Consider the following 26,338-nt stretch of genomic DNA (forward strand, 5'->3'; position numbering starts at 1 on the left):
CTACAAGTTCTTGGCTTCATGGCTCCTTTGTGCTGTCTTGCTCTTATCCTTCCCTTTCTTCATGCCTTGTGTTCTGTGTGGAGAGAAAAGGTGGGTGGGAAACATGAGATGGCCTTCAACTCCTGAACTTCTCTAAATGATTCCCATCATAACTCAGGACTGTGGTTAGGATTTATCTCAAGATTCCTAATATGTTAAAAACCATTAGTGTACTCTCTGCCACCAGGAAACTGTCTTGCTTCATTCAGAGTGGTGGGTGGAGGTAGGTTATGCATTCATCAGGTATAGAAGGCAAATGAAAAGTCCCTCCCATCCCTGTCCCTTTAGCCCAGTCCCCTCCCAGAGGCCACCAGGGTGACCAGTTTCTAACGTATAGTTCCAGAGCTATTTTATGCATAAAGAAGCAGTAACGCCTGAAGTATTTCGTGGTGAAGACACACCATAATTATTTAACCAGTCTCTGTTGATGGACATTTTAGGTTGTTGCCATCTTTGCCACAACAGATTATGCTGCAGGGAATCATCTTATCTCGAATACCCTGGGTCAGAGGATATGTGCATTTGGTAAATATTGTCAGTTGCCTTCCAAAGAGGTCGTGGCAATTCACTCTCCCACCAGCACTGTAGGACAAGTGCCTGCTTTCCCACAGTTATCAAACTTTGTATATCTTTGCCAGGCTGAGAATGAAAAATGGAACTCTGAAGTATTTTTCAAGCTGTTAATTCTATGTATCTTTTTAATAGCAACCAAACTGTGACTCTTTGAAACCAGGTGTAGGGTCTTTGGGGAAAGTAGAACTCAAGTTGGGCTTAGATAGTTTTCTTGCCACCCTCTGACAGCACACATGTGCAGTATGATACTTGAACCATGGACAGTAACATTGCTGCCATTATCACCTTTCCCTGGAAACATGATCTCATCCAATTTCTCATTTAAGAAAATTAACAAAGCTTCAAAAACAGGGCTTCCCTGGTGGCGCAGTGGTTGAGAGTCCGCCTGCCGACGCAGGGGACACGGGTTCGTGCCCCGGTCCGGGAAGATCCCACATGCTGCGGAGCGACTAGGCCCGTGAGCCACGGCCGCTGAGCCTGTGCGTCCGGAGCCTGTGCTCCGCAATGGGAGAGGCCGCAGCGGTGAGAGGCCCGCGTACAGCAAAAAAAAAAAAAAAAAAAAAAACTTCAAAAACAAACACAACAAACAAAAAGTAATGATGAAGGTAGACTGAAAACCACCTGTTTGGGATCTGGCACAAAGATGCGTCACAACAAAGGAAACTGGAACACCCAACCTAACCCTAGGATAGAGGACGCTGACTATGTTTAGAAACCTGAGACATTCCAAATTTACCGGATATCTTTGGCTGGAGCTTAAGTGAAGTAGATCAAATGCTGTCAGACTTTTCATGCTCAAGCAACCAAATGTCAATAGTCACAGTTACCCTGAGGGAAATGGCCTGTTCTTGGTCATCATCTTCTCTTCACAGTAATGATGTTGACTAACCCATCCTTGAAACCTCCGATTCTACAACAAATTTATTCAACATCTGGTTTACTGAAGGGCTTCTTTGGTGGAGCGCTTTCCTGCTCGCTATTTCTTCACATTCTTATTTCTGCTTGGAACTCTTTAACCACCTCTGCTACCCCAACCCTCCAGTCTTCTGTTCTTAAAACCCTTTCGTCAAGCCCCTTTCAAGTACCTTTTCTACAAATTATTTGCTGCTCTGGCTATACTTCCTCTTCGTCCCACTGAAGGGCTAAAATTCTTCAAGGTCTTATCCATTCTCTCTTGACACTCTTATACTCTCCCATACAATCCCATAACTTCAGCAATCATCTTGATTGGCTGGGTTCCAAGTCAAATTTCTCCCCTTTAATGTTTTTCCACAGCAGATCCACCTTTTGATTGCTTTCTGGAACTCACCCAGATGGCTGACCTGCCTGCCTCTAAAAATAGTGGCATGTCCAAAATGGAACACATCCTATTCCACCCACAAACCTAATCTTCCTGTGTCAGTGAATATTAGTATCAATCAATTAATGTTATTATTACTATTGTGCATGCTGCCTGGGTTAGAAACCTCAGGTGTTCTCTGTATTGACTTTCTGTTCCCTTCTCGATCAACAAACATTCAAGTACCTTCCATGCATATATCCAGTTGAAAGCCAAATCCTTTCATCCTACTTTCCCAGTCGGAAGACACTGGCCCTTCCACTGCATCACCTTACTTCAGGTCCTTGTCACTTTCTCCCCTGACTGTTGCAGAAGCCTCTTTTCTTCACCTCAAACACCTATGCAAAAGTTGGTTCTCCTACCAACTCCATATTAACAAACAATACTTCTAGAAGAATAAACAACTCTATCATCTTCAGGCGTGGGAAGTCTTTCTAAGCAGATGCAAACCCAAGGATCCTTGAAACATTTAATTGTCATTATTGTGGTTAAAATGCCCATAACAACAACAACAAAAAATTTACCATTTTAACCATTTTTAAGTGTACAGTTCAGTGGCATTAAATACAGTCACATTGTCGTGCAACCATCACCACTGTCCCTCTCCAGAACTTTTTCATCTTCCCAAACTGAAATTCTGTACCCATTAAGCACTAACTCTCTATCCGTCCCCCCACTGTCCCCAGCCCCTGGTAACCACCGTAATGCATTTGACCTTTGTTTGTCATATATGTTGCAAACATGTTTTTCTAGGTTTTGATGGTCCTTTTATTTTTGTTACAGTGTATTTTAGTTATTTATTTTATTTATTATTTAATTAATTTTTTTGGCTGCATTGGGTCTTCGTTGCTGCGCGCGGGCTTTCTCTAGTTGCAGCGAGCAGGGGCTACTCTTCGTTGCGGTGCGCGGGCTTCTCACTGCAGTGACTTTTCTTGTGGAGCACGGGCTCTAGGCGCACAGGCTTCAGTAGTTGTGGCCTGAAGGCTCTAGAACTCAGGCTCGGTAGTTGTGGCGCATGGGCATAGTTGCTCCGCGGCATGTGGGATCTTCCCAGACCAGGGCTGGAACCTGTGTCCCCTTCGTTGGCAGGCGGATTCTTAATCACTGTGCCACCACGGAAGCCCTGTTACAGTGTATTTTAAAAACTCATGAGCAACACATTTGATTACATAAAAATCGTCTTTTCATTATGCTAAGTGAAATAAGCCAGATACAAAAGGACAAATAATATATGATTCCATTTACATAAGGCGCCTACATCAATTCTATCAGTACTTCAGGGCCCTTTTCAAAAGGCACTTCTGCTGAGAACATTTTTGTTTTCTGCTTCCCCGCTTCCTTCTCTGCTCCCGCCCCATGGATGTGGACTCTTACTCCTTTAACCCTTCTGTGTCTCTTAAAACTCCCCTATTCTGCCTTCCTGACAGTCATTTTTTTACTTGTCCTTTTGTTCCCTCATAGACCATAAGCTCCTCAAAGGCAAGGATCATCTCTTGCTCACCTTTGAGTTCACCCACAAATTACTTGCACATTATTTACTAGTAAATAAAGATTTTTGAATTAAACTGTAAAGAATATAGCATGTCCTGAACCAGCAATAGTTGAGAAAGTGAAACATATTTTAAGTTATCTGTTCAAGAGTCTTTTTCCAGACTGTAAGCGGTCAAATGACTATAAGTTCAAATGCCTTATTTATATCCCCAGGACTGAGCCTGGCACATGATGGGCTGTCAGTAAACTTTAGCTGAATTTTTTAACTGGATTGAACTAATGGAAATAGTTCATTTAAGGAAACTACCAGTATAGAAGTCATTTCCTTAGAGAGAAAAACACTCTTTGCTTGTAGGGAAAATGGGCAAGATTGAACATATTTAAAGAAAAGCTGAGAAGATTCTTTTCATTTCTGTGTTGATATTTTAAGAACCTTTGAGCTGAGGGAAAAAATCCAATATAGTAGTTACTCTAGTTTAATGGAAATAGGAATTCAATGAATAGAAATTTGACTCCCACTATCTTTTTAAAAGTAAATTATTGAACTGTTCCTAAGTCACCTGCATCAGACAGCACCTACAAAGAACTATGTACTTTTTGGAGCTAGAAGTGATCGTAGAAGACATTGACTACATCCCGTATTTTATTTTTTGTTCACTTATTTATTCAACAAATATTAAGGTTATATTGTGAGCTGTATGCTGGAGTTTACAGAGTCATAGAAGATGCCCGGTCACTTGCTATTGTCTCATATATTAAATATTGAGAGGTTGTCCAGGGTGTAAATGAGAGCTCATGGAAGGAGTACTGAATACAGACTAGAGGGAGGCCAATGAAGGCTTCCCAGCAGACATGATGCTCAGGATACAAGTAGCGGGAGAAAGGGGTCCAGAGACAACAGAATATCTAACTGAGAGAAATCAAAGAAATCGCATCAGGCTGGAGCCTGGTCAGCGTGCTGTGACCAGGTTATGTAGGGTCTCGTAAGCTTGTTAAGGAGTTTGGGATTTAGCCCATTGGATAATAGAAGGACCTCAAAATGTTCTAAGCAAGAGAGTGACATGACGTGACAAATTTTAAGGTCACTTTGGCTGCAGAATGGAGCACTGGTTAGTCAGGGGGAAAAGTAGAAGCAGAGATGTTACCAAGTTTGGGTAGTAGTTGAGGCTTTCTATAGCCCTCAAAATAAAGTCCAAATTCGGACTTCCTTGGCAGTCCAGTGGTTAAGACTCCAAGCTCCCAACACAGGGGGCGTGGGTTCCATCCTTGGTCAGGGAAGATCCTGCATGCCATGTGGTGTGGCCAAAAATATATGTATATAATAATAATAATAATAAAATCCAAATTCTCACCAGGGCTCATAAGGCCCCTCCTTACTGGATCCCTACCTACCTCTCATTTCTCAGCTTCCACCCCCAACTCCCTTCTTTCAGCTTCTCAGATGTGATATATGCTTTGCCCCCTCTGAGCCTGCTGCCTGGACCACTTTTTACCTTCTCTTCACCTAGTGAACAAGTCTTGTTAAGCGTATGCTACTTGGTTTAGGACGTCTCCTTAGATCTCTTCCCTCCATCCCAGACTAGCATGGGCATTTCTGCCACATGTCCTTGTAGTGAGGGCCGAAACAGGATCTCTCTGGCTCACTTCCTACCGCCCATGCTTGCAACAATCCTGGCACAAAGTGTGTGTGTGTTTTTTTAATAAATGAATGATCTAATGGTGGCGTGAGGGTATCTACAATTTAAGGGGCAAGTAGAGGAAGAAGAACCTGCAAAGAAGTCCCAGAAGGAGGAGGAGAACCAGAAGAATGCAGTTCACAGAAGCCAAGGGAGCAAGTGTGGGTCTCCAGGTTCCATATGGCTCTACTTGTAAACCACCCCCAAAGAGCCAAGGAGGGCAACAAATAGAAACATGAACTTCATCTTTGATGAAAGAAGGAGACAAATGTTAAGAGAAATTCACAACATGAAAATTATACAATCTTCATGGATGGAGTGACACCTCTTCCACTGTGGAAAGAGGCAAGGAAGAAAATATGAGTGGGATATAGACAAGTTTGCTGGTTTTGTAGCAGAAAGTTGAGGGAGTTAAGACTGATGGCTTCCCAGTTCTCCATGAAATCAGAGGAGAAATCAACTGTTAATAGTTCAAGGGAGCTGTTGGGTGGAGTGGCTTGAGAATATGGAGAGGACGTGAACCTCTCCATATTGTAACCTAAGAGGCATTTTCACTATGAAGTTTTTGAAGCTTACTTGCGTTAAGGGAGTTGCTGGAAGTTGTATTCTAGGTGTGTGGTGGGGGGAAGCCAAGTTGCTTTCTGAAGGCATTTTTATGCAAGCATTGCTGTCAAATTACCTAAAGAGATCTCAGAAGATCTTAAATTCCCACGGCTCTAATTACTTTTGATTGGGGGTGGTGGGTATCTTCATTCTAAATCAATGTCCAATTTTATACCTAATTTTGTAACTGTAATTGTGTATTATTCTTTTAAAGATGATCCCATGAATTGTATAAGCTTCCTTGGATCCATCCTTGACTGTGGAAGAACAGGTGATCAGGCAGCACTGAAAGCCCAGTTGACACTGAGGACCAGTGATTGATAGTGGCTCCAGTCTGCCAGGTTGAGTGATTTTCTCCAGCAGCACTCTTGGCGTGTAGAAATCAGAGAGTTGGATTCTTCTAGCCTTTGCTAGATAGGATGATAATGGCACAGGGAATTGACAAGAGAGAAAACTGGGGGAGCAGAAGGTTGTGGTCGGAGTGGGATGTTGGAAATTAAGATATCTGAGAAGCAGCAAGTTCATGTGATGACAAAGTGCCCAGGTGTGGTCCTTGTCATGGGAATGGGAGATGAAGAGGGGTGGAGGAAAAGGTCAGTGTTGAGGAGATCAGGGAACTGAGTCTGAGTGGACGTGCAGGACACTTTCAAATACTAGTGCTAGAGAATAGTAAATATATTTAAGAATATGTGGAGATCTCTTTTACTTAGGCTCTGGTGCTCAGTTCTGACATAATACAACCTGATACCCTGGACATCGGCTCCCATGACTAACATTGTTTAAGCCCCAGGGGAACACACCTTGACTGCATCCAAATGCTCTCAAGGTGTGTAGATGTGCAGCTGCTTCTGAGTGCAGGCAGAATTTGAAGAGAGGAAGCAGTTGGGGAAAAGACAATTAATTAACTTGTCAAATTCTTTCTCAGCATGATCGTAATGGAGACTTGCATTAAAATGAGCATCATTTTCACGTAGTAGTGCTGAGTGTCTATTTTCTTGTCTCTCCATATTTCAATATGTGTGCGTTTGCAACACGTATAATGGAGGCTACCAAATAATTAATTTATATTACTTTTAAATTGATAGACATGTAGCTGTAGAGGAAACACGCATGAAGTATGATATCCATTGTTTACATTGGCGGTTAAAGGGACATTGAACACTAGAATCATGAATAGTTTTATTTTTATAAAAATTCATAGAGATAATTAAATTTTTTAAAACTAAAAAAATTAGTTTATTTAAATAATTTTGATTTAAAATGTTGATATTCATCTCTATAATGTTTTATATTTTGCCTTTTAATTTTGATAGATAATTTAAATATTTTAGAAGAAAAATACATTAAAAAATTTTTTTATTTCTTTAATTTACATTTTTATGAAAATATATTTAAATTGCATATACTTTGAATACAAGTACATTTTGTATTTTTTAAAATCCTTTAGTTAAATAACTGCTGCCATTACAACACAAAATATTGGGTGATTAAAACCACGTAATCAGTGATTTTATTGAGCTGAAAGCCATGTGAAGCAGAGCTACCTTCCCACTCCGCTCCCTCCATTGAACTATGACAAGAGCAAGAAATAAACTTTTTTGCATTAAGCCACTAAAATTTAGCATTGTTTGTTACAGCAGTTAATCTACCTTCTATCAGAACAAGTTGTACAACACGTTTTCTGATCTTCTCAGCTGATTGTTTTGGCTAAGAGATATCATATATCCATATGTAGAAAAAATAGATTGTACATATAGATTAAAATTTGGATGAATACCTGTGAATGAATAGCAGAGCTATTAAGACTCTGTACTAGGATGTTAGATCAGTTATCACTGTGGATACTGAAATTAATGAAAGATGACAGATCTTTGGGGTGGAGAAAAATATAATGAAACAGATAAGGAAATTGAAGGTGATGAAAGTAGGTCAGGAAGACATCTGCCTTGGATCCGCAGTGATGATGGAAAAAAGTAGGTTTAAAAAATAGTAAGGTATCAGCAATTTTATATGGCTCAACATAATACTATTGTGTCAGTTAGGACATAGACTTCAACAATAAGGACCATTTATCGTGTTATGTAACAAGTCTTAAGGGAGGGCAATCCAGTCTTGGCTAATTCGGTGACTCACTGCTTTATCGTCAGCGACCCAGGTTATTTCTATCTTTCCCTCTACCATCTTCGGCATGTGAGTTTGGTCTTTGGGCCAGCTCAGCTCCACTCATGACTCAAGATAATTGTGGTAGATTCAGATGTCATATTCAGCCATGACAATGTCCAACAGAAGAAGACAGAAAATTTCTTCCTGTGTCTCACTTTTTAGTCAGTGAGGAAGCCCTCTCCCAGAAGCTTCCACACCCCATGATTGAGGCACATGCTTTTTCCATAACCAATCACTTGCAAGGGAAATATGCTCACCCTGATTGTCTTGGATCAGCAGTTCACAGCCCCAGCTGCACATTAAAATCATCCAGCACTTTCCAAAACTTTGCCCAAGAACAGAATAATTAAACATGAATCTGAGGTAAGACCTAGGCATTGGCATTTTATATATATATATTTTTAAAATAAATTTATTTATTTATTTTTCGCTGCATTGGGTCTTCGTTGTTGGGTCTTCATTGCTGCGCATGGGCTTTCTATAGTTACTGCAAGCGGGGTCTACTCTTCAGCGTGGTGCGCGGGCTTCTCATTGCGGTGGATTCTCTTGTTGCAGAGCTCGGGCTCTAGGCGTGCGGGCTTCAGTAGTTGTGGCACTCAGGTTCAGTAGTTGTGGCGCAAGGGCTTAGTTGCTCCACGGCATGTGGGATCTTCCCGGACCAGGGCTGGAACCCGTGTCCCCTGCATTGGCAGGTGGATTCTCAACCACTGCGCCACCAGGGAAGTCCCAAGGCATTTTATATATTTTAAAATACAGCTAGGGCTGAGAACACTGCAATAGGTTAATCAGGGCCATGGTGACAGTGGTAGCCAACAGCATCTGCTGAAACTACTAATTTTTAATTTCCAAGTAAAATATGAAAATATTCTTTTTTTAATTGAAATATTATTTCCCATAATTCTTCTCAAGGGCAACCTCTCTTGTGTGTTCATTGTATATAGTTTTTGACCTTTTTCTGTACTGTTACATACTTATATATGTACCCATAGAAAATATATGGTATCATGTTAGATGTGTGTAATTTTTAAATATAAATCTTATCACCTGCACATATTCATCATTCTGCAACTCATCAATTTATATAAATATGTGTGTGTGTGTATAATCATCTTTTTGGACTAATTACCCCAAATACAAATGTACTACTTCATTGTGTGATTATACCAAAGATTATTTAGTTTTCTCCAATTGATGGACTTTTAGGTTGTTTCCATTGCTTTTCTAGTACAAGCAATGCCTCCTTACACACATGTAGTAATGTTATTGCAGATATTGAGAAGTAGATCTCTGGGTAGAATTGGCATCACCATTTCTTCCACTCATACCAGCAGTATATAAAAATATCTATTTTCTAGACTTTTGCCAAAATTTGTTAAGCTCTCTAATTTTTCACAATCTGATCATTAAAAAATTACATCTTGTTTTGATTTGTAGTTCCCTGATCATTACTAAGGTGTATTGACCATTTTTATTTCTTCTGCAAATTTCCTGTTTATATCTTCTGCAAAGTGCTCTGTTGGGTACTATGTCTTGTTCTTATTGAGAGGTAAAAGTTCTTTATATAATGTGATTACTACTCTTTTTTCTGATCTATGTATCAGCGTAACAGATGCTGTGGGGTGCCAACCATCTTATTCATTTCAGAAACGATGCACCCATTCCCCCAGAAGCTGGGAACGTAGGTAGTTGACAGCTCACAGCTGAGTCTCTCTCTAGAACTTGCCTTCACCCAGGTCATGCCCCCTTCCTGGAAGCTGCCCACATCCACTGACAGGTCAGTGTGGGGAATAAAAGTCAACCTCCTTTCCTCAATTCAGGACAACTCAGTTCCAGAGCTCCCTGTGGGATCAGGATCGTCTAAGCCTTCGTGAGACTGCACCACAGTTCCACTTTGCCCTTTGCCCAGTCCTACTTCCATCGCTCCCCCGTAGGTATTGATCCCAAGAGAACTCCCCACAAACTCCCTGTGTGCAAATGTCCATCTCAGAGTCTATATCCCAGGATACCTGACCTGAATTACAAGAATACCCATCAACATCACGACTTTTAACTTAATTTTTGTGTGTTTTTTAGTTGTATCCCTCTTTTCCTGTATGCTTTTTGCTTTCCATATCTCAAAAAGACCTTCCCTCTTCTAAGATCTTAAAGATATACGCCTATATTTTCATCTAATACTTTTAGTTTTTTTTTTTTTTTTTTTTTTTGGCTGCATTGGGTCTTCTTTGCTGCATGTGGGCTTTCTCTAGTTGCCGTGAGCGGGAACTACTCTTCATTGTGATGCGCAGGCTTCTCATCGCGGTGGCTTCTCTTGTTGCGGAGCATGGACTCTAGGCACGCAGGCTTCAGCAGTTGTGGTACGTGGGCTCAGTAGTTGTGGCTTGCGGGTTCTAGAGCGCAGGCTCAGTAGTTATGGTGCACGGGCTTAGTTGCTCCGTGGCAAGTGGGATCTTCCCGGACTGGGGGCTCGAACCCGTGTCCCCTGCATTGGCAGGCGAATTCTTAATCACTGCACCACCAGGGAAGTCCCTGGATAGCTATTTGTTCAACATCATTTATTGAACAGTCTACTTTTTTCTCCCTGATTTGAAATGTGACCTCTACAGCTGTCACATTCTCACATGACTCTTCCCCCCCCCCCACCATAGCTGAATGCTTCCTAGTGAGCATCAGACCCAAGCCAAACCTGAGATTCTTTAAATACTAAAAATAGAAAATAGCTGCAGTGCCTCTTCAATGGTAAAAACCACAAGGTGTAAAGCTTGAGAGTTTTCAACAGCCGAGTGTTTTGCCACTTACTCTGAAATGAAGCCCACATCCAGAGAAAGGCACATATACAGGAATCTTGATTCTTGAGTTCTAGTTACTTCTGAGATCTATCCCTGCCCTTTCCCACTTCTCAGTTTCAACCTGTCTTTGAATTTATGAGCAAAATATTCCATGTTTTTTTTTTGGCCTAAGATTGCTCAAAGTGGGTGTCTGTCTTGTAAAAGAGGCCAAACACACAAGGTAGATCCTCCAGGGCTTGAAGGCATGGTGACACATAGCACAGGCTTGAACTGGACAAGGACCAAGTGCCAGCTAAGGTCATCAGCGGCAGCTGGTCATCGCTTAGGTAATCTGTGGTCTGGAACTGTTTGCTTCTCAATTTTCATATGTCTCTTTGATTTCCTTTCCCTTTGGTTTCCCAGACAAGTTTTACTTTTAAGAAATGTAAGCCAATCTCAGTGGAGCCAAAGGGAAAGATTTTCCTCACCTGGGCTAGGCTGGCTGAGAGTCTCAAAGCATAACAGAAACCAGGAATAGTGAAGGCAGTGACCTGGGGCAGCTGGAGAGACACCCAGGAGCAGAGAAATCCACGGTGACTGTCATTCCTGGGCCTTCATCCATGATTTTGTCTCCTGTACTGTAAGGAGCACTCTTCCAGGAAGCCAGGAAGCCTGGAAGCCATATTTATAGCACACACAGACTAGAAGGCAGATGGCTCTGTGGTCATGGGAGAATCTAGGGAGCAGAGATGGGAAAGTGGAAGGGTGACTCAGCCGCTGGATTCCCAGCCTTGTCTGTGCTGAGCCAAGGCCTTTCCCTTGTGTGGTGGTGACCTTGGGGCAAGTCTCTTCAGGAAACATAGCAAGAGGCCAAGGCTGGTACTTATTCCTTGCCCAGGCTGAACATATGAGACAACATTTTTGGTGCTGGGCAGGGAGCTACACAGAAGCAAGATGAAGCCTGTGCATGAGAGGATTCCAAAAGGGGAGTAGTGCTGAGGGAGGCTGTCTCATGGGAGCACCCGGAGGCCACGAGCAGTGACAGAGTCCGGAGTCTGAACAAGGGAGAAAGAGAAACAATGATTGCCTGATAGCCCGAAAATACCAACAAAATGTGAAATCAATACCCATACCTCTTTGGGCTTTTTTGTTTGTTTTGTTTTGTTTTCTGTTTTTTTGCATTCTTTGCTTCTCAGCTCTCCCATAGTTGGCATCACTGCTGTTAGGTATAAACGCATCCGAAAATTTGATAGGAGAGAAAACTTCCAATTTAAAATATTTTCCCTGGCCAAATAATATTTCACAGACTTCTTTCAATGAGAAGCAGCATAGCATTGTGGTCAGGAGTAACCACCTCCAGCCTGTACCTCCTTGAACTGGTTAAGCTATGCCACTTGCCTAGGATGGCAGGAAAGGAGGCATGTTTCAAGTAGAGTCATTCTTCAGAAAGTGAGGGAATCTACAGTATGGAAGTAAGGACTAGGGGAGCAGAATTGGGGCAATTTCTGTGTTTTCCAGGGACCAGGGTTAGGTGATAACGCAGGGAACGCCATCTTCCCCAACCCCTGCCCTAAAACTCAAGAGGAAGTATTTCTCCACCAAACACCATGACCTTAAGGTCAGCCATCATCTTACAAAGTTCCTAAGGCCATTAGGCTGTCCTTCCCTCTTGGATGTCAGATTCCCACTCAGATTGCTTTCATCTGCCTCCCCAAATTAGACGGGCCCCTTCTAGCATTCACAGACTCTGAGGATTCTATATTCAAGCTTCTATCTTGGTCCTGAGTCCTAGGCCCTGCTCAGTTGCCATTCCCCAGCCCCTGTACTCCAGACTGAGGCTATCAGCCCCCTGCCCCCAGCAATTGGCCCCAAGCTCTCTGAGTCTCTTAGAAAAAATACAAAGAGGTTTTTCAAATTTCAGACTTCAGATATTTGATACAAGTCAAGAATCGGATGAACTTCATTAAGCCAATCATACTAGCAAGTAATCTGGCAAACAAAAAAGTATAAAATGTAATAGCCCAAAGGATTCCAAACACACACACTCTAAGGATTCCATATATTTTAAAGAACAATCTTTTGAATGTTGTTAGCATTCTGTTCTCTGAAAAAGATGTTCTAGAGAGAGAAGATTCCAATTTGATAAAAATGACTATATTTGTTTTTGTTTTTTAATTTTATTTATTAAACTACAGTTGATTTAAAATGCTGTGTTAGGGCTTCCCTGGTGGCGCAGTGGTTAAGAATCCACCTGCCAATGCAAGGGACACAAGTTCAAGCCCTGGCCCGGGAAGATTCCACATGCCACAGAGCAACTAAGCCCATGCGCCACAACTACTGAGCCTGCGCTCTAGAGCCCATGAGCCACAACTGCTGAGTCCGTGTGTCACGACTACTGAAGCCTGTGCGCCTAGAGCCCATGCTCCGCAACAAGAGAAGCCACCGCAATGAGAAGCCCACGCACAGCAACGAAGAACCAAAGCAGCCAAAAATAAATAAATAAAATAAATAAATTTATTTAAAAATTTAAAAATAAATAAATAAAATGTTGTGTAAGATTCAGGTGTACAGCTTCAGATTCTTTTCCAGTATAGGTTATTACAAGATATTGAATATAGTTCCCTGTGCTATTCAGTAAATCCTTGTTGTTACCTATTTTATATATAGTGGTTTGTATATGTTAATTTCATACTCCTAATTTGTCCTTCCCCCTTCCCTTTCCCCTTTGGCAACGTTTGTTTAAAATTACTGTATTTGGGCTTCCCTGGTGGCACAGTGGTTAAGAATCCGCCTAGCCAGTGCAGGGGACACAGGTTCCAGCCCTGGTCTAGGAAAATCCCACATGCCATGGAGCAACTAAGCCCTTGTGCCACAACTACTGAAGCCCACGCGCCTAGAGCCCGTGCTCGGCAACAAGAGAAGCCGCACAATGAGAAGTCCGCGCACCACAGCGAAGAGTAGCCCCTGCTCGCCGCAGCTAGAGAAAGCCTGTGCACAACAACGAAGACCCAACACAGCCAAAAATAAAATAAATGAATTTTAAAAATAAAATATCTACCCAACCCCCCAAAAAATGTTATGGGGGAAATAGATGAAACAAGATTGACAAAATGTTAACAACGTTGAAGCTGGGTGACAGGTAGGTACGTGGGGTTTTTCATGATACTATTTGCTTTACTTTCATCTATTTGAAAATTTCCATAGTAAAATGGTTTTTTGTTTGTTTTTTAAGTCTACTTGCTATGGAAGGAAAGGGAATTTTTGTCACCACATGCCCTTTGGATGCTTTCAAACTGGAAGCAATAACATAACTTCTTGGGTCAATTGGCTAAAAGATTTGGCATGTCTCTCTGCTCTTCTTGGAGAACTTCAGCACTTAAGGCAAGAAACAGGTCACCCAAGGCCACAGCAGAGGAGAGCAGGGAGGCCAAAAGAGAAAAGAGCTATGATTTTAGGCAGAGGGTTTATCAGAGCTTGGTTTTTCTGCATCTGTGTACCAAATTAAATGAAGTCCTCTACTACCTCTGGGCTTAATCTATAGTGAAGCTCAGCATCTGTATAATTTAAGTCACTCCTATCACTTCTTAGATAATCAAATGTGAGAGCTGGAAGAAACTGGAGAAAATACTCAACTGAACCATCTTATTCTGCACCCAGAGGAGATATTATAAGAAGGTTATGGGTGGCTGGGTAGGGTGAGATAGTACTCATTAAACTTGGTTTTGGGACTTCCCTGGTGGTCCAGCGATTGAGACTCTGTGCCCCCAATGCAGGGGGCCCGGGTTTGATCTCCAGTGAAGGAACTTGATCCCACATGCTGCAACTAAAGATCCTGCACGCCACAACAAAGATCCCATACGCAGCAACAAAGACCCGGTGCAGCCAAATAAATAAATAAATAATAAAACAAAACAAAACAAAACAAAAACAACAACTTGGTTTCATTTCTCCCTTGCTACCCTGAGAGAATAAATAAGGCAATAAGGTGAATGTGCAGTCTTTATTTTCTCTAAAGATTGAGGTAAAAGGGAACTCTTTAGAAAAAGAAACCATCTACATTGAAAATGGGACGGTCCAAACTTACACAATATGTTAATTATATCTCAGTAAAGCTGAAAAAATCTGTTTTTAATTTTTTTTAAAGTACTGGAAAAAGAAAACAGGAAGGTCCAGCTTTACATCGTTGCTCCAGGATGCTCAGAGGAAGGAACTAAAATTGGCCAAGGTTGAGCCAAGATTTTCCTGAGTTGGTCCAGACTCCAGATTAATGTTTCAAAGAGGAAAGAGATCAGTCAAGAGTTTTTGAGTCTATAGTCCCTGGAAAGAAGTGACGTTGATGCTCCTGTCACCTCAGCTGGGCGTGCTAGCTGGTCTTGGTAAGGAAATTGACCCAATTTCCCAGGTTCTTCTGCCATCCCTGTGCCCAGCCTGGCATCTGCCCAGTCCTCCTGGTCCGAGAGGGTGGCCGACTCTGCAAGTCTTGGAGCAGAATACTCTGTAGGTGTGACTGTCTCGTGCCATGAGCCAGCCTCACGAGAGGGTTGGGTGTGCGAAGATTTCTAGAAGGGTCAGGAGTATCAGAGCAGGGCAGGATTCGCAACAGCAGCCAGCCAGGACAATCCTGCAGGGTGGGCCTTCTCCTCGGTCCCCTTTCCTTATGGCGTGGACTGAGCCTCATACAGCTGTGCCTATTCCACCAGCTCTACTCCCACTGGATTCCCAGCAGCTCACAGCTGACGTTCCACAAGCGCTCAGCCGTTTTGTTATTCCGGGCCCTTGGAGACACCCAAGTCTTCTTGCAGTCACTGGAGGGCATAGAAAGGGGGTGAACATCCAGGAGTGAAAATGGACAGTCTGGAAAAGTTTATGTCCTCTTCTTCAGAATATATTTCTAAATGTGTAATAAAATACATTAGATAAAAAGAAACTAACTGTATTGAAATGCAGTTTTAAAATATTTCCTTTTCTTTTTTGTACTGACTTTTAAAAAATTTTAATTTTATTGGAGTGTAGTTGATTTTCAATGTTGTGTTAGTTTCAGGTGTACCTCAAAGTGATTCAGTTATACATATACATATATTCATTCTTTTTTAGATTCTTTGCTCATATAGGTTATCACAGAATACTGAGTAGAGTTCCCCGTGCTATACAGTAAGTCCTTGAGGGTTATCTATCTTATATAAAGTATAAAATATTTTAAAAACAATGTGTGGTATAGTAATGTGTTCTATTAGAAGAGCTAACACTGGGTCCAATCACTACCGGATTTCAAAGTATTGGCGAGAAGTGACATCCTGAGGTAACTGCAACAATTGCAATGTGGCATGAAATTATTTATAGTTTTCTTGGGGACAAAGTCACCAAGTATCACTACTACTGCAGTTCACTTCCTACATTCATAATCAAAAGAAATGGCAAATTTCAGATGGAGGTTAGTGAAACTAAAGATGAAATTATCTTTCCATCCAGGTTTGAAGACCCCTTAAATTCTATCCACAGACCCTTTGTGTCCCATGAACCCGACTAAGCACCCCTGTTTTGTTTTGGGGTGAGCAGGTGAGGGGGGCTGGGGCAGAGCACACTGGTCATGGTGTTTTTCTTTAAATAGAAGTTTTGGACTTCCCTGATGGCACAGTGCTTAAGAATCCTCCTGCCAATGCAGGGGACACGGGTTCCAGCCCTGGTCCGGGAAGATCCCACATGCCGCGGAGCAACTAAGCCCATGCACCACAACTACTGAGCTTGTGCTCTAGAGCCTGCGAGCCACAACTACTGAAGCTCACACACCTAGAGCCCGTGCTCTGCAACAAGAGAAGCCACCGCAATTAAGCCTGTGTGCCACTACGAAGAGTAGCCCCCCTCGCTGCAACTAGAGAAAGCCCACGCATAGCAATGAAGACACAACACAGCCAAAAATAAATTTTAAAAATTTAAAAATTAATTAAAAAAAAACTGGGATCATACTGTACCTAGTTTGGGGAGGATATCTTTCTCTTGTTAAAAGTGTACAATTTTAATTTTACAAGTAATGAATTAATATATAATCTTTAAAATTTATTTTTAAATAATAAAGGAATACCTGGAGTAAAAGGTTAAAATCCTCCTTCACACTGCCCCCCACCCCCCGACTCTTCCTCAAACTCCCTGGAAGTAACTACTACTGCGTAGTAGTTTGCTGTGTATCCTTTCAGACTGTTTTCTATGCATGTACAGTGAATAATTATATAGTTCTATATTTCATTTTTTTCTGATAATATTATATCACTAACATTTTCCCATTAATTGAAAATTGTTCAAAAATACTTTTATATAGTGACTGTATTATATTTTATCACATGATTAAGGAGGGGTGTTAAACACCCAGACTCCAGGGCGGCATTGTCTAGTAGAAATATGATGCGAACTACAAATGTGAACCACATGTGTAACTTTAAATTTCCCAATAGAAATTTTGAAGTATTTTTTTAAAAAGTGAAAAGAAATAGGTGAAATTAATTTTGGTAGTACATTTTATTTAACCCAACATAGCCAAATTATTTCAGCATGTAATCAATACAAAAATTAACGAGCTATTTTACATTTCTGTTTTTCACGCTATGTCTTCAAAATCTGCTGTACATTTCACACGCACAGTATGTCCCAGATTGGACTAGCCACATCTCAAGTGCTCGGTAGCCATATATGGCTAGTGGCAACCACACTGAACAGCACGGCTCTAGAGCCAGGCTGCCTGGGTTTAAATCCCAGGCCTACCGCTTATAAACTATATGACCCTGAGCAAGCTAATTTTTCTGTGCCTCAGTTTCTTCATCTGTAAAATGGGGACAATAATACGATCTACCTTTCAGAGTTGTGATGATTATACGAATTAATACACGTAAAACTTAGAAGAGTGCCAAACATGTTGTAAGAGCTCAAGCAACATTAGCTATGATCATTTATCCATTCCCCAATTGTTGGACACTGAGGCTATTTCCAATGCTTCCCTTAATAAATGGTGTACCAGTGAACCATCTTGAACAAAGTGGGACAGAAAAGCAGACTGGGCTGGATCAAGTCATGGAATGGGAAGAAATGTAATCCTGGGCTTCCCTATATTCCCAGACTCTGATTGCCCATTGAGTTTGTGATAAACCTCAACATCAAAATGTCTATTTTTATGTTCCAACAGATAGTGCCAGTCTTCGCAGCTTTGGGAGAAGTGTCCCTAGAGTTCACACTAGGGACAGGTGACTTTGCCCTGGAGTTTCGTGCTATGTGTCATTTAAAAATTCATGAAGGAAGTCAGCCAAAAGCTTCAAGGAAGAGAAAAAGGCTCTACAAAGACTTACCTGGAAATGTGGCACACAGGTTTGAAACAGAGCCATAAAACCAGTTTTTGCCATGTTTCAAATGTAAGTTTCCTTAGAAAAGTAACAGCATTTGGTCTACTGGCCCAACGTGAACCTGGATTCCCCCATCAGGCACAAACTTGGCCACTGCGGGTGCAAAGCCCAGGGAGTCCTATGCCTGCCTCACCATACACACAGGTGACGGGGAGAACGCATGCGGCCTCTGCGCACCTGAAGTACTTGCCGCTCAGGGGCTCCAAGCCCTCAGCCAGGGCGCAGTGCAGGCTGGTCTGGGCCCCCTCCCTTGCCGTCTTGAGGAAGGGGGAGAAGAGCTGCCAGAGCAGGCACAGCAGGAAGGAGTGTCGGACCAGTTCGGAGCGGACGATGCCTGGGTGCACTGCGTAGGTGGTGACCCCCGTGCCTAGGGCAAAAAGGGCACAGTTAGACCAGAGACACACTCCGAGGCCGGGGAAACAGCTCATCTCCTGCAGCAACATGCACGATTGAGAAGAAAGGACTTGGGAAACAGAACCCCAGTGTTCAGAAGACACCACCTCTAGCCAGGTAGGATCTCATGAGTAATTAATTGATCTTATCCAGAAAGATCTACAGCCTTCTCAGCCTTCTATGCTCCAAAAGGAATGCTTGGTTGAACATCCTTCTATTTTAGTGTCATCTTAATCTGTGGCTTAAATGGTATCTTTGGAGTTTCTATTGGAGGGTCTTAGGGGCAGCAATCCTGTTAGAAGGTAGGAAGCTAGGACCTTGTTGTGAATTGCATTTGGCGGGCAAGCACATTTTATGAGGTGTAGATTGAGGCGTGTTGATGGAAATGATGAGAGTTAACATGCCCCCAAGACACCCCTGCCGCCTCCACTGTTTTTAGTACTTATTACGTACAAGGGCTGTGCTACATGTTTTAAGTGTTATCTCATTTGACTCTCAAAGAGGTTCATGAGGTAGGTAATATTAAGAAGCCCATTTACAGCTGAGGAAACCGAGTTCTCATCACAGACAGGTTAAGTAAATTGTCCAAGGTCACACCTGGCTGGTTGCAGGGCCAAGGTCTGAACCTCGATGTAGAGTAAAGAGCATAGACTTCTGAGCTAGATTGCCTGGAGTTGAATCCTGGCTCGCCTCGGAATTAATATATCTTGCTCGGGCAAGTTTCTCAAGATATCTGCGCCTACCTCTTCTTTTGTAGGGAGGGGAAAAATCATAGCACCTACCTCATAGGAATAGTGTATTCAATGAGTTGAGACACAGATAGTATACAGCACACACAAACTCTCAATTATTGTTGTCATTATTAGTATTCATTTAAATGATTACCCTATTCTTCTACTTTCTGCATTCTGATAGTAAATACCGTTTTCCCCAAACTCTGGCTTACTCACTGTAGCAAATGGTCCTCCAGATTCACAGATGTCAGTGTCAGAAGCTCAGCAAAAACTCCAGGGCAGCACAGAATCATAGGATCAAGAGTGGCCTCACCTCATTTTACAGTTGAGGGGAGAAGTCAAGGGAGGTTAAAGGGACATGTTTGTAGACACACGTGGCTACTATGTGGTAGAGCAAGAACTCAGACCCAAGTATCTGAAACCCTGACTCCAGGCAGTGAGTGGCGGCTCTGTAGCTCAGCTCACCCTGTAAACCTCAGCAACTGGCACAGCAAAGGAAGCACCTGGCTTAAAGCAGAGTCCCCACTTTCCAGTCCTCACTCCTTCACTTGCCATATAATCTAGGGCCGGCCGCTTCTTTGGACTTCAGTTTGGACCCATAAAATAGTGAAAACAATACCTACTCTGCCTGTTGCAAGAGGTTGTTGTGAAAAATCAGATGAGATGATAAATATGAAATAAGATGTGACAAAGCACATAAGGTTTATAGGTTCCTGACCTCTGTCCAGTTTTAAGCTTCCCAAGGGCAAGGACTCTGTTTTTACTCAGTTTTATAACCTCATTCTCCTTAGTGCACAGAGCTGCCACTGAAATGTGCACGTTTGATATCCTGACTTCAGAAGTTTCTGTGAACCTCTAATCTGGACTGAAGCCCCTGCTTCTTAACCCTGGCCCTTTCTCTAGACTTACCTTGGAGCCTCTTGGCCAGCTCACGAGTAAAGAGCACATTGGCCAGCTTGCTGTGGCAATAAGCAAAACCCCGGTTGTAGGACTTCTCACCCTGGAGGTCATGGAAGCGAATCTTGCCAGCATGGTGGACCACTGATGACAGGTTCACCACCCGTGCAGGAGCGGACTCCTTCAGCTGCCCCAGGAGCAAGTGGGTGAGAAGGAAGTGGCCTGTGAGGAGAGCCAGCAGAGGAGATTGAAGAGTGGAACAGCAGCCTGGGCTCGGGGTGTGGGAGCTGATGTATGACAGGGCTTCATCACTAGCTCACTATCTTCTGGGTGTGAACATTTTGATACCATGAGTAACAGTGTTAATGGTCAGTCAGTCTGAGTTAGTGGAGTCCTCAAGGCAAGGGCCAGAGCTGGACTCCAGGTAAGGCAATATATACATAATCTGTTGTTATTTGTTCCTGTTTCCTTGCCCCGATCAGGAGCAACTGCTAGCTTCTGACATCCCCCGTCTGGTTATGATCACACAACTGTGGGCATGTACAGAAGGAAGGTTGGAATAGTCAGGGAAAATAACTTTTGCCGAGGATCAGAGAACCTGTTCTGTGATCCCCTCACTAGAGCCATTGCCTCGAGCTGTGAACACTAGCCTCTCTCATACCTCAAGTCCTCAAGGTCTGCCTCCACGATGGACCAACCCTTGCTTGCTTGGTCCTCAGTTATAGATATGACCCCCGCTCCAGCCAGACACGGACTTCTCCCCCACTCCTGACCCTGCTTGGCAAGTCTTGCATTACCACAGTCCCATCCAAGAAGGACCTTCTTCTTCCTGGTATCTCCTATGTTTGGGGTTTCTTAACGGTATGAGTAGGATAAGCTCTCTTTTTTGTACTGGTTAGGAGAGAGATAGTGAAAGAAAAACCAATACCTCCAGTCTAGCAGAATCTTGGTCTCTATGAGGACCAGTGGAGATCCTCAGCACTGGTACAGGGTCATCTCCCTACAGAGAACATGATGGCATATGTCTCGCTTTTCACTCACTCTAAGATACTCACCCAGGTGGTTGACTCCCAGGTGGGTTTCAAAGCCATCAGCTGTCTTGGAATATGGGCACATCATCACTCCTGCATTGTTGATCAGAATATGAAGCTGCTTTTCCTCTAAAGAGCACAACCAAGGAGACCATGTGGTTAGCAAGGAGTCAGCTAGCTGCCAGTCCTGAGTGTTTGTTCCTTGCGTTTGGACCTATCTCAGTGATATTCAGTAGCCACTGTCATTGGGTTTCTACTTTTATATATATATATAAATTTATTTATTTATTTTTGGCTACGTTGGGTCTTTGTTGCTGCACATGGGCTTTCTCTAGTTGTGGCGAGCAGGGGCTACTCTTCATTGCGGTGTGCGGGCTTCTCATTGTGGTGGCTTCTCTTGTTGCGGAGCACAGCCTCTAGGTGCATAGGCTTCAGTAGTTGTGGCACGCGGGCTCAGTAGCTGTGGCTCGCGGGCTCTAGAGCACAGGATCAATAGTTGTGGCACACGGGCTTAGTTGCTCCGTGGCACGTGGGATCTTCCTGGACCAGGGCTCGAACCCGTGTCCCCCGCATTGGCAGGCGGATTCTTAACCACTGCGCCACCAGGGAAGTCCTGGGTTTCTAATTTTAGTTGCTGTTATCTTCCTGGACACCATTCATTCATTCATCCATTCATTCAGCAAATGTGTACTTAGTACTGACTCTGAGCTGGGCTGGGCACTGGGCATACAGTGGTAAAATAAGACAGACATGGTTCCTGTCCCTCATGGATTTCATAGTCCTTGATAGAAGATGGTCATTTTCCAAGATACAGAAGAATATTGGCAGCAGCACAACTTCCCCTTGTGCCTATGGCCACAGAAGTTTGATTCTCAGGATGAAAGAAGAGAGTGGCATCAGGGCCACACCTCGATGGCAAGGTACAAGCCCAGGCAGGGAGCTGTCACCTCCACCATTCCCACTGCTGAGGCAAGGAGGTGAAAAGGATCCTGCCCAGCCTGTCCACCCGCCATCCCCGCGCCAATTCCCTGCCCTGCTGGTTCGTGTGGCAGAACCTGTGCAGTGGAATCCATGATGGGTCTGATGTAAAGGTCAGAGCTGGTCCAGGGTGGAGCAGCCACTCCCACACCCAGCTTCCTGCCTTTCTAACCCCCAGGGCCTCACCTGCCCGGAAGCCCTCAGCAAAGGCTCGGATGGATTTGGTATCAGCTAGGTCCAGTTTCCGTACCAGCACCTGGGAGTTCTTTGTATCAGCTCGGATTTCACTGGCAGCAGACTCCCCCTTCAGTACGTCTCGGCAGGCAATGTATACTCGGGCTCCTGGGGCCAAAACAAACAGGCAGCAATGTGTTCAGACCCTGGGCTGAAGAAGAGTCTAGTGAGTGAGTTTGGGACTGGTGGACAGAGCATTCCCCGCACCATCCCTAAAGCCGTGAGTGGCTAAATTGCCGCTTCCAGATTCTCCTTGCTATCAGCTTAACCCCAGGCTGGGAACCCTGGTTTTTACACCCTGATATTTTACATGGCTTAGGATCTCCTTTTAGAATAACTGACCTGACCAATATTATACACGGACATCATTGTTTTCCTTACTTTATATAAATAGGGAAGGAGCAGGAAGGAAGGAAAGTTTAAGCCACAGAGTAAGTTGGTGTCACAGCTGGACTTGAATCCCAGGTTCCTTGAGTTCCTGACCAGAATTTCTAAGCCCAGGAGGAAAGATAAGGGAACATGAGTAGAGTTCCTAGTGAGAAAGACAGGAGGTGCTGCCCTGTGGAAATGGAAAGGAAGGACTTGCCTCTGCGAGCAAGCTCTCTGGCTGTCTCCTTGCCGATGCCTGTGTTGGCACCGGTGATCACCACCACCTTCCCGGGAAGCTGCACGTTTGTTCCACAGACCCCACCAGCAAAGAACTTCCTACAGGCAAGAGAAACAAAACATTTATGCACCATCCTTTCCAATCCCAGACTGAGATACATAAAATCCACCCAGCCTCAAAGAGGGATTTCTTTTTGTTGCTGTCAGGAGACTTAAAGAAGCTAATCTTCAGGGGACAGCGTCTCCCCAGTGGGCAAGGCAGTCTCCTGCTTATCAGCTCAGCTTGGGAGGTCACGTGCCCGGAAGCTACAAATGATCATGTGGGCAAATAGAATAAGTTCTCTTGAGCCAGGGCCAATGGTTCCTTGTTAAACAACAAAGATACCTCGCTCCTATCTCTAGAGGTTCCCAGAGGTCATCTTCCTTCTCTATCCTGCCCTTAAAACACGAGGGGGATGGGCATTAGTGGAATCAGTGGTCCTGACCCCTCACCTTCAATAAGCATCAATGGTGAATAACTGATGAACAGCACCTCCAGGGTCCCATATAGAAATACGGCTCTTGGGCTGCCTCTCCAGTTTTAGAGAGCCAGAATATTCTGCCATCCCACTAGAGATTTCATACTCGCCATCCATGCACAGAGAGAAAACCTCCCTTGTTCAGACCTCTGTGCAGAGAGCATCCTTTTACATAGAGTTGACTTGATAAGTTCCCAAAAATAGGACGGGAGGAAGTAAAGCTAACATCACCTGAGCATCATCCAACTGCCAAGCACTAGGCTAGGCATTTTCCAAGGGAATTTAATTCTCTCAACCACTCTGTTATTATCCCCACATTACAGTGGAGAAAGCTGAGGCTCAGAGAAGTTCAAGTCACTTGCTAATGGTGGCAAAACTGGAACCCAAACCCAGCTTTCTATGACGGGACCTAGAGCAACACTCTGTCTCTGATATGTCCATTTAACCTTCTTTATCATCAACAATTTAAAAGTTCTCTACTCATAACACACATTTCTTTGACATCTCCAGAAATCTTCCACAGCAAAAGAGCCAACCCAAAACGTTAGTTGAGGATAGTCTCAAAGGGAAGAGAGTGTGTTCCCTTCCCCAGATGCCTGGTACTTAACAACTGAGTCCCTCGGCAATGACCACCCACCGTAATGCAGCAGGGCCACCTTGACTAGGGACGGTGAAGAAAGGGAGACCTTCAGAGGAACCCAAGGGAATGGAGTGAAAGAGCAAGGACTCCCCCATAAGATGTCTGTCAAGCTACTTAACAGAGTCATCCACTCAGCCTTCCACTAGCATCAGAATTCAAACCCGCCCCTCCTCTCCCAGCCCCAGGTGCTTCCTTCTCGTTTCCCACCACAATATTCATAACTACCTCCTTCCTTCCTGCTTTTCCTGCCTGACTTTCTCTCCCTTGGCCTCCATCCCTTTCTCTTCCTTCAGCAGCTAAGAACTCATCTTCTTACAAGCTCCGTGGCTCCCAATTCAGGGCTTTGTAAACTATTGAATGAGTTACTGAATTAAGACAAACCTGATGGATGGAGCTGTCACATACAGGAAAGAAAGGAAGGAGGTGAGCAGTCCCAAGAAAACCAGCATCTTTTCAACTTCTTTAGTTGCTGCTGCTTTACCAAGAGCAACTTTGACTCCAACTCTGGCTCGGGCTCCACCTGGTCTGGCTCCAACTCTTGGCTGCTTCTTGCTGCTTCTCTTTCCTCCAGCTCCTCTCGCTCCTGGGTGTTCAGCAACAGCCTGGCTCTAAGCGTAGCCCAGAATCCTATTTAAATCCGAGAGCTGTCAGAGCACAGCCTGCTGGGAGATGTAGTCCTGGGAGAGAAGGATGGAGAAAAGAGCAGAGCCTCACACTTACCGGCAAAGAGAATGAGGGGAGATGGAGAACTACCCCTAACTTTCCCACCCTCAGTCATTTCTCTTATCTAGGGAATGTGTTCCCTCCACCACCCTCACTTCCACTCCTGCAAAATAGAATATTTTTAACTTTAGCAGCAGACCCCATGATACTTGAAATACAGTGTGATTAAAATAGACAGACAAGGAAGAAACCCCCAGGAGAGAGGTGAGAGAATTCAGGAGAGTGTTTCCCTTGGTGGGGAAGGGGTAGAGACTGGGGTGGGGTATGTTGGGATCTCCTGGGGGGGGGGTGCTGGTAGTGTTCTGTTCTTTGGGGGATTGCTATTACACAGGTGTGCTCACTTTGTGAAAATTCACTGAGTCACACACTTGATGTGTGCACTTGACTGTGTTTTATGTTGTTTCAATGAAGTTAACACACACATGTATCATACATGCCAAAGAAAAGGTATAGTGTTTCAGTGCACGGGCTCTTAGCATGGACTTCTTGGTTCAAATCTCAGCTGAACTGCTTACCAGATGGGTGGCCCTGGGCAAGTTACTAAACCTCTCTGTTAACTCACTTTCCTCACTTGCATAATGGCATGATAAAATATACACCTACCTTTTAAAGTATTAAATTAATTAAATAGGTAGGAAATTTGAGACGGAGACTAGCACATTGTAGACACTGTATAAAAGTTGGCTGTTCAGGGACTTCTCTGGTGGCACAGTGGTTAAGAATCTGCCTGCCAATGCAGGGGACACCTGTTCAAGCCCTGGTCTGGGAAGATCCCACATGCCGTGGAGCAGCTGAGCCTGTGTGCCACAACTACTGAACCTGCGCTCCAGAGCCCGCAAGCCACAACTACTGAAGCCCACACGCCACAACTACTGAGGCCCGGGAGCCTAGAGCCCATGCTCCGCAACAAGAGAAGCCCCTGCAATGAGAAGCCCGCACACCACAACAAAGAGTAGCCCCCACTCACCGCAACTAAAGCCCGCACGCAGCAACGAAGACCCAAAGAAGCCAAAACATAAACAAATTTAAAAAAAAAAAGAAAAAAGTTGAGCTTCCCTGGTGGTCCAGTGGTTAAGATTCCGCACCTCCACTGCAGGGGGAACGGTTTCCCTGGTCAGGGAACTAAGATCCCTGGTCTGGGAACTAAGATCCCGCATGCTGTGCAGCAAGGCCAAAAAATATATATATTATATAGAGAGAGTTGGCTGTTATGATTAGCTGTATTGATTTCTGTCCTACTTGCTTTATTCAAGGGTTTAGTGTAGAAAAGGGAGACGTAATGAATGTTTCAGTTGAATACTATTAAAGATGACGGGAAAGACGAGAAACAAACCAAGCAGAAACTCTCAGTGCCCTCTGGAGGTGTGTGAAGGGATGGGAGGAGGATACGTAGGGTTCACAGCCTTTGCTCACTCAGTATTCCTCTCCTGGACATGACTCCAAGAGTCATGCCCCAGATCTGCTCCTTCCTGCAAAGCTAGAGGAGGCTCCAAGAAGACACGAGTGATGAAAGAAGACTCCTGTGGCAGGCAGGTGCTCACTCCTTCATT

General features: G+C 43.8%; 1 protein-coding gene across 1 annotated transcript; it reads right to left on the reverse strand.

Moving 5' to 3' along the window:
• Positions 1–14,468: 14,468 nt before the first annotated feature.
• RDH12 (retinol dehydrogenase 12) lies at positions 14,469–24,572 on the reverse strand. The gene is made up of 7 exons (XM_060003403.1): positions 24,447–24,572; positions 22,888–23,006; positions 22,254–22,409; positions 21,114–21,218; positions 20,071–20,280; positions 18,212–18,401; positions 14,469–15,454 (listed from the first exon to the last, which is right to left on the reverse strand). Exons 1-7 carry the CDS (start codon positions 24,512–24,514, stop codon positions 15,352–15,354), a joined length of 951 nt encoding a protein of 316 aa, XP_059859386.1. The 5' UTR covers positions 24,515–24,572; the 3' UTR covers positions 14,469–15,351.
• Positions 24,573–26,338: the final 1,766 nt, after the last annotated feature.

Source organism: Delphinus delphis, chromosome 2 (genome assembly GCF_949987515.2).
Source record: "Delphinus delphis chromosome 2, mDelDel1.2, whole genome shotgun sequence".
Classification (NCBI taxonomy): domain Eukaryota; kingdom Metazoa; phylum Chordata; class Mammalia; order Artiodactyla; family Delphinidae; genus Delphinus; species Delphinus delphis.

Excerpts from the sequence above, each read along its gene's own strand:
- RDH12 (XM_060003403.1), bottom strand. The coding sequence starts at position 24,514 with ATGCTGGTTTTCTTGGGACTGCTCACCTCCTTCCTTTCTTTCCTGTAT. Across the intron at positions 22,410-22,887 it reads CAGAGAGCTTGCTCGCAGAG|GAGCCCGAGTATACATTGCC; the intron begins GCAAGTCCTTCC and ends TTTTGGCCCCAG. Across the intron at positions 15,455-18,211 it reads CTGAGCGGCAAGTACTTCAG|TGACTGCAAGAAGACTTGGG; the intron begins GTGCGCAGAGGC and ends TATGCCCTCCAG.